The following is an 8,772-nucleotide window of genomic DNA, read 5'->3' on the forward strand; positions in this document are numbered from 1 at the left end:
TATTGTAATTAATCATTGTAAATGTCCATGTCGTTTTCAATCGGACGGTGGTCCTGATTCCGGCTGATCTGTCGTGCACTGGCTCTAAGGATCTCCATAGATTCGTTGCTGTAGATTCCTCAAGTCAATGGAGGGGAAAACAAGAACTTAAATTCGATCAAAGGTCCGCAGAGTTTTTTATGTAATTAAAATGGGGGCAGAGCAGATAATATATGTTACTTAGTTTAATTAATTAGAATGCGCAAAGGTCGTGAATTTTCCTGTGTCTTTCAGCGACTATTCATGTACTATTTTTAAGGTTGGAGAAGATTTAGGAGTTTATAATAATATTACATCGCTATCTCCAGTTTCATTTGTTAATGCCATTTTGTCCAATATTTCTAAGTCGTACGAATAAAATACTGCATCAGCCCCAAAGCCCAAATAGGAGCCCAAGGCCAGAAGCCTAAATACAGTCGAGTCATTTTATAGTGAGCGCCTTATATATAGCCCTTAGGTGAGACTATCTCTTAATCATTGGATCATACTAACAACCAATTTAATCCAACGGCTAACCAATTTGATCAAATGGTTAAGAGATAGAACCTCACCTACGGCCCTCACTATAGAATTCTTGAAATACGGTAACAGTTGAGAGATATGGCCTTATTTTGGGCTATATAAGTATCCAAGAAGAAAAAGGATTGAAAACAAATTCAGACAGGTTTATGAGTACTTCACCATTTCTCATTGTATAATCAACTGAGGACAACAATTGCCAATGTACTTTTGACGGAAGTAAAGGTGTTCAAAAAAGAAAGCTTCCAACTAGATTTTTAAGGACGTGGTTGAAACCAACTACATATTTTACTGCATCATATCTGTGTCACCCCAGCTGACGAAGGAAGATGTTTTTTGAATAAAAAGAAAATAGCGAGAGAGTGAGAGAGAGCCTTAAGCTTATACATATGTAAGGTTCATGCCTACAACGCCAGAAAAGTCGAGGGTCATTCTTGCTTCAAACCTACAGCTCCAACAAATTCGGGAACAGAGTCTGGTTGCGCAAGTTCAGCTTTTTCATTTACCTGAAATAAACGGAAATGAAAATTTAGCAACACTCAAAGCAGCCTTGAAAATATTAAAGCAATCATAGCAACCAACGATGCAAGAAAAATATCAGCAGCAGCAGTACAGGGTCAATAATGGATGGTGTGCCTGTAGTGAGGCCAGCTCTGCTGAACATAGTACATGTAATGATTGTACCAGCCAGCAATGAGTGGTGTCAGGGCAACAATTACATTTCAAAATGTTTAGTTTTCTGTAAATTTCATAACTAAGAAGGAATCAAGCACAAAGAATAACCAGAAAAGAGTAATGCATTCACAGATTAATAATGCAAACAATCAAATCAAAATTAGTTAGATAATATGAGCTCTCATTAGGTTACAGATATTCTAACACAGCTGGAAACAAGTAACTCCCTCTTAAAACGAAGAAGGCAAATGAATGTCCATAAATCAACATGCAACTGATTGGGATTCCAACAACTATATTCATTTCAGTAGTAAATGAGCAACTTCAAATTTCTTTTTCTCTTTAGCTGCAGGAGGGAATTTCTTTTCTTGAAATGTTAATTTTACCCATTATCCATACCTCCCTTCACTCCCACTAGCTCTCATTAAATTATATATCTTTTCTTTCAACTGGATAAAGATCTCACCATTACCTCAAATCCCCAAAAAACAGAGTAATAAACTGTAATCTACCAACACATAGAAAACAAATACGAACTAAGATCTTAGTACCTGAAGAGCTACATATCATTTTCCTGCACAACTCATATACCAACCATCGATATATATACTTAGTCTGACTAGAAGGGACAATAGGCAAAGTCAATTAATTATTGAATTCCTTGTCACAGAGAAACACAACCCAGCAGGTATAAATCAGAAGTAATTAACACCCTAAATAATCTCAAAATCAAGCAAACTTCATTGTCACCAGTTCTCCACTACTTTTCTTGGGGCAACATTTATCCATAAAAAGATTAAGTTATTCATCACATATGGAGCTACCATTATCACGGTCCTCGTATTTATATGAGATGGCATTATGTGCTGAGTGATTGACTTACACAAACCAAGAAAAGGGTAAAAACAATGGATGAATAGGACCAAACCCAATTTCAATCCACCTGAACTAATATAGTGGACTGCAACCAACACAGCAGTTATGTTTGATATGGCATTTTATTTCTGTTTGTTTTTTCAAGTATAGGATGAAAGGCTGCTACAAGTGGATATCTCAAAATGTAAAAATTCACCATTAAACCATTCCACACAACAAAACAATAACATAAATTGCATATAACTAGTGTTCTAGAAATCCTGCATCCCATTCAGTACCACATCAATCTATTGAAGAAAACCCAACAAACATCCAAATTGAACAGATTATAACTGTGGGACAATCAAAGCAGGTAAAAAATATAAACATTTATATTTCAAGAACCAAAAAAAAAAAAAAAAAAAAAAAAAAAAAAAAACTGAAGAGAACTGAAAATTCGTCTCACTTTGCTGTCCTGTTTAGCTATAGGCTTGTAAGGGCATGCCGGAGGAGCTATTTCTGGCTTTCTGTACTCCCACCCGAGAAGCCTATAAATTTTTCCCTGAAAACGAACACAAAATTCAACTTCTGATTAAAAATCACCATAATTTGGACAATTCGATGGTAACCCAAATCAATTTCAATCCTGTTAGGTGACCTAAATTTCTCGGCAACCAAACAGGGCCTGATGAAATTACCACGATGTAGTAGAAGAGAAGGGGCAAAAAATTGACTATTGGGACGAGGAAAAGTGGTAAGAGACACGCCACGCAAACCTAATGAAAGAGGAAAACAGAATTAGAAGTGAAAATTAAATGGAAATTGGATGAGGATTTGAGAGAAATTTTACCATCTTCAAACGCGATTTTGATCGAACGGGTTCTTCTTCTTGTTGTGATTTATGTTCGTCGTTGTTTACAGAGTTGGGGGATTTCCAGCCAGCTCTCGAATGGTAATTTAGTAAATGAAATTTAAAAATGATTTTTTATTTGTTTTCTAAAATAAAAAAATAAAATGAGAAGAAAAAGAAAATTTGGCCCATGCAGGTCTCGAACCTGCGACCTTCGCGTTATTAGCACGACGCTCTAACCAGCTGAGCTAATAGGCCTTGTTGTTCAATTTGGAGCGAATTTATTTATTTATATATATATATATATATATGCGCCCAAAATAACCTTCATTTCATCACTTTCACAGCACAAGTGAACATTCACCCTCAAAATTTCTATGAATACATCTGAATGAATTCACCCTCAAAATTTAGTAACCGTATTATACGTTCATTGAAATCTACTCAATCCACACAATGTTCAAGCGATTGATTGCTCTCACTGGTTTAACCATGATGGCACAGAGACATTGACATTCCATGTTTTAACCGTACGCATTTTTTCCCTTTTTTTGGGCCTGGATAGCAGTGAATGCAATTTAAATTGAGAGATTTCATGCAAGAAATTCATGTGGAAACAGGGAAACTAAGCAGGAGATAGGCCACACCCCTTTACTTGAACCGGATGCAACAGATGTCCATGCATCAATTTCAGAAATCCCAACCACCATATGATCCATGACGAGGACAAGTGCATATAGGCTCAAGAATGAATGTGTCTTAACTCCAACCCACATCTCCAGCCATAGTCAATCTAGTTAAGGTTAGGGCCATCTTTCTCTGTTACCATTTCCTGCCCGCCTTTTGACAAACTACATCTTAACAATTTAGCTTGCAATTAAGTGGTAAAATATGCTGTCCATTAATGGGTTTCCTTGTTCATCTTCAAAAACATTATGTAATAAAAGGGAGACTGAACAGAGCTGAAGTAGCAATGACAGTCGCATATCTTAATTTATTATATCAATACAGTTGTCTATATATGCATTTTATAAGCAGATAGCCTGTAGCAATGGGGCAAAGGGCATGCTCCCTCCCCCACAGCTATGTCCTTTGATCAAGCATTACGCACTCCCAGTCTCACCCTTACAGGGAACGCTGGTGCAATGACAAACAGGTCTGCCAGAAGATTCCCAGCCACTGAAGCCACGCTCCAAAATCAAAATGTCTTTGATTCCAGTGTCTTCCTTCACCTCCTCAAGATAATTGGCAAACTTTCGTGCACAAGATGGGCCACGGACCTACAAAACCATCACAACACTTGCAGCATTACATATATCTTTCAAGAACACCTTCAAGCATGACAGAGTGAGCATGAGAGAGAAATCAGTGTCAAGAAAGCCCTCAACTCATTTCTTTAACCCAATAACAGAAAGGGGAAGTAGAAGGAGTTAAGACCTTCAATAAACTAAGTCTAAAGGGCAGATTTTAATTGTATGAAAGCAGTTCAGTCTTCTGAGGCTCTGTGGTATAAAAGGGAATCACATTGGCTTTTCTAAAATTCAAGAAACAGTCCTGATTCAGTAATTTATGAGATATATAGAATTACAAAAATTTCAAACTTGGAAAAGACTAAATCTTTCTACTAGAACAATTAGCTGACTCCTCTTCCAAGTACGTACAGAGTTACAGGTACAAAATATATCAAACAAGGTTTCCACTTTCAAGAGCATAGCAAGCTGATCAGCAAGTTTCATATAGGACTTGCACTTTGCTGGTTTGAAGCGAAAATAGAATTGACCCAACAAATCCTTTTTCAAGATGCTTGTCTTCACTTTCAAAACATGCCAAGAAATGCATGTTAAAAAGCATATTAGAGCTTGCTTTATGCCTTTAACACTCTGATCATGCAATTAAGAAATCAAAACTCCACAACAGATATCAAATCAGTCTGTTTCTGGGCAACCCAAGTGTACAATCTTCAGCACAAAATCAAAAGAAATTTTTTTACTGAAATTTCAATTGGGTTATGCAATAATCTCACAGATGAAAAGGACAGATGAGATCAAAGAACCTGGCTAAGAACGCAGTGGAAAACGAGGGTGTCTTTGCCCTTGACATCTTGAACGAGATTGGAGATCTTCTCATAGAAATTGCCACTGGCGTAGTGCAAAGACCCTGCTATGTGCCCATCGTAACTCCTTTCGTCATCCCTTCAACAAATAAAACCAAAAGAAAACCCATTAGCAATTTCAGCATACGACTTTCATATAAACTCCATGGAAGAAGCACAGAGAGAGAACCAGAGAGAGCAAGTGAAAGACTTGTAAACCTGACATCTATGATGGCGATGTTTGGGCGGCGTTTGAGAGAGACTAGCTGAGCGCCTGTTACGTAGGAGATACTCCGAGCCATGGACAAGCTAATTCTCTAAAGACGAATCTCTCTGCCCACCTCTTCTTTCTTCCTCAGTCTTATCGATTACAAGATTTGAGTTGGAATTTCCGAGCTTTTGCACCGTGGTTACAACGCCAAGTGACTTTGGCAATTTAATGGGGCATCGAGTTGGCAAATGACGGGTATCAATTTGCCCATTAATAGGTATCGATTTGACAATTGATGTGTAGATTAGCAATTGAACTGTAACATATTTTAATATTTAATAAACCTTTTTACCCCAAGTACCAGGTTTCCCGGTTTCCATACCAAGAGTTTAGATTAATCCAAATTCCACTAATCTCAATCTAAGGGCCCATATCCTTTGGTGTGCCCATTCACCAAAGGGCTCAATTTCATCCATATGTAAATTTCACATCACTCATGGTCATTGACCTCTCTCATTTAACAACTTCAACTCTTCGTTGCCTCAGTGGCTGTTCAATATCAGTACCCTTGTGACACAATAGATCTCTATGATTGTCAACTTACTGCCCCTATCCCAAAAATGGCATGGAGAAATCTTTACAGCTTGCAGAGTTTTAGATATATCAAGCAATTCTGTGAGTGGGGAGATAAAGCAATTTCTTGATTCTTTGTCTGAGTGCAGTAATAGCAGCTTACATGGATTTAACTGTGAAGGGAAGACAATATGAATATAGTGATCGATTAAATATGCTAAACATGAACGGATTTGAGAAGAAATCACTTCTCATGTTATTTTTCAAGGGATGAGAAATGAAGATTTATTTCCTATGTTTGGTAATTCTCGAAAAGTAACTAAGAAATATCATTTTATTTCCTTTCACATGTTTAGTTTGTATAGGAATGTAAAACAAAGTTTGTTTAATTTTCCAATTATACCCATATGAAATCAAATTAAAAAAAAATACATTTAATGCTATATTGTAATTCTAAATTCTTTATATCATAGGAGACTTTCTTTGGCAGTATCTGCGTAGTGATGTGATGTGTTTCAATGGTTTTGCGGTTGGGTGATTGGCTGGATCTATTGTGATACCCTACCCATAGTATGTTTTTGACTCTGTACGAAGAACTATAATGCTTTTTCTAGATCATAGGAGGACTTCTTTGACAGTACCTACGTAGTGATGAGATGTTGTTTTAGGATTTTGTGGTTGGGATTTAGGTTGGTTTGTTTCGTATAAGTTGTTTGACTCTTCTGTTTAGTCAATAGCATGGGTGGTACTCTTTCCTACCTCGGGATTTTGTTTCTCTGGGAATGTTTTAACGAGGCCGCCTTTAACATGCTAGTTCTTACCATGTAATGTTCCTTTCGGTTTAATGAAATACCATCTTTTCTAAAGAAAAATAAAAAAATGGACAATATGATCATGAAAAATGTATATTTAATGCTGGCTCATTTTCTCAAACTTTCCCATAAGAAGGAAAACAAAACCTAAGGGGGGAGGAGAGCTTCATTTTCCCCTCTATTTTCCCATGTGCAAGGCAACAATTTCTCATGTCTAGACTTACCAAACATGGGAAAGCAATTGATTTCCCATCCCCAAATCTCCCTTCCCATTAACCAAACGAGACCTATAAATCCTTCGAGCAATAATTTATGGGGAGAAATTCCTTAAGAGATAACAAATCTATCGAACTTGTTTGCCTTAAACCTCTTGCGGAACCAACTGATAGGAAGAATACCAGAGAGTATTGGAAGCTTGCAACAATTGGAATCTCTTGACCTATCAAGTAACCACCTTTCAGGTCCAACTCCTTTAAGCATGACCTCTATGACTTTGCTCAGCACATTGAACTTGTCATACAACAATCTATCCGGGCCAATTCCACTCCATTGCCAATCGAGTGTTCGACTTCCAATGACGGGGATGCACAAGTTAAACAAGACGGATTTGAAGATGACAATTGTTCTGACGAGGTAGGGTTCTATGTAAGCATGGAACTGGGATTCATTGTTAGATTTTGGGTTATTTTTGGCAATTTCATGGTAAAGAGGTCTTGGAAACATGCCTATTTCCAGTTTCTTGACAAAATGAAAGAAAGACTCATTCTGGTAAGAAGAAAGATTGAACTGGGAAGACAACACTACTCAGTTGCTGGTTATAGAGGATAAGTATCACTCAGTTTGTACCTCATTCTGTCTGTTATGATCTATGTTTTCTATTTTTTGTTTTCTATTTTTTGTTTTCTATTTTTTGTTTTCTAAATAGGAAAATATTAAAATAAAAATTTTGCGGTTTAAACTAAAAATAATTCTGAATTTTCTGTTAATCTTTTGCTTTTTCTAATACAATTTTCTTCTAATTTTTCTCCTTAATGAAATAGTATCAGAGACAGCAACTTATTACACAAATTTTTAGTTACCAAATGATGTGATTGTGTTTTATATTTGGGCTCCTTGAACTTCATCTATTTACATCAATTGATAAGCAAAAGTTTGTGTTTTTAGTATTATTGTTATAAAAAAAACCTAACTTTCACCTTTTTAATTTCAAATTCTCACTATGAATCGATTAGATTAGACCATCTTCGGTGGAGGAGCTAAGCTAAAATTCTGGGGCCAAATAGCATATCTCATTTTAGTTATACCTAAATGGTGGATCCTATTCAAAATTAGTCGAATCCATGTGAAAGGGAGATAGAAAAGTGGGTCATTTCCAACATTATTGTTTTGATACAAGCAATAGAGGGGGAAATCGAACCTATAACCTCGAGTGCGAAAATAAATACTCTTAACAACTTAAACTATAAGTCTCTTATCACTAATATCATTTTTTCTTGGCCACTACTAGCAAGGCATCTTCAACTTTGTTTAATGACTGAGATGATATGGTCATTGCCATCCAACAACCACATATTATGAATTCGATTTTGATTAAAATGAAAACCTAACGACTACTTCATGTTCGACGATCATAACTTAAAATGAGTAATACATGGCGGTAAAATAATCTACATAAAAAATGTTAATATTAATTGATCAAAATAAGATCAATTCCTAAAATTATCACAATCTAGGAAAAATTACACCATACGTTTATTTTTTTGTTGAAGGACAAAATTTTTTAGGTTAAAATATTCATAAAAATAAACTATATATATAAATAAAAATTGTCATGCCCCGATTCGAAAATAAGAATTATCTCTGAATTAAAGCATGAATCATACCATGGTTATAGCAACAAGCTCCTATAACTATGATATGATAGAAGTAGAGCCAATAATATTACTTTCGAATCGGGGTGTGACAAAATTCACTTGTGAAAAATGAACTTAAACAAATAAGGTTAAAACAATTGTTAATTAAATAAAATTCATGAAAAAAATGTATTGAAAGGAGGGAAGTAGTGTCCAAAGGAAAGGAAATGGTACTGGATAGAGATAGTTAATGGGTATAATCACATCCGGATTTATTTAATTTGGGTGTCATA

General features: G+C 35.9%; 2 protein-coding genes and 1 non-coding gene across 3 annotated transcripts; all 3 read right to left on the reverse strand.

Annotated features, from left to right (window-relative positions):
• Positions 1 to 702: 702 nt before the first annotated feature.
• Positions 703 to 3,062, reverse strand: LOC117634543. The gene is made up of 4 exons (XM_034368694.1): positions 2,939 to 3,062; positions 2,787 to 2,864; positions 2,555 to 2,650; positions 703 to 1,064 (listed from the first exon to the last, which is right to left on the reverse strand). The coding sequence occupies exons 1-4, from the start codon at positions 2,939 to 2,941 to the stop codon at positions 987 to 989; spliced, it is 255 nt and encodes an 84-aa protein (XP_034224585.1). The 5' UTR covers positions 2,942 to 3,062; the 3' UTR covers positions 703 to 986.
• A 60-nt stretch (positions 3,063 to 3,122) lies between these two features.
• TRNAI-AAU lies at positions 3,123 to 3,196 on the reverse strand. Its single transcript has one exon. It is a non-coding gene; the product is annotated as a tRNA-Ile (tRNA).
• Positions 3,197 to 3,815: 619 nt separating this feature from the next.
• Positions 3,816 to 5,506, reverse strand: LOC117636135 (dual specificity phosphatase Cdc25). Its single transcript, XM_034370614.1, has 3 exons — positions 5,250 to 5,506; positions 4,992 to 5,130; positions 3,816 to 4,218 (listed from the first exon to the last, which is right to left on the reverse strand). Exons 1-3 carry the CDS (start codon positions 5,330 to 5,332, stop codon positions 4,042 to 4,044), a joined length of 399 nt encoding a protein of 132 aa, XP_034226505.1. The 5' UTR covers positions 5,333 to 5,506; the 3' UTR covers positions 3,816 to 4,041.
• Between the last annotated feature and the right edge of the window lie 3,266 nt (positions 5,507 to 8,772).

This window comes from Prunus dulcis, chromosome 7, assembly GCF_902201215.1.
Source record: "Prunus dulcis chromosome 7, ALMONDv2, whole genome shotgun sequence".
NCBI lineage: Eukaryota > Viridiplantae > Streptophyta > Magnoliopsida > Rosales > Rosaceae > Prunus > Prunus dulcis.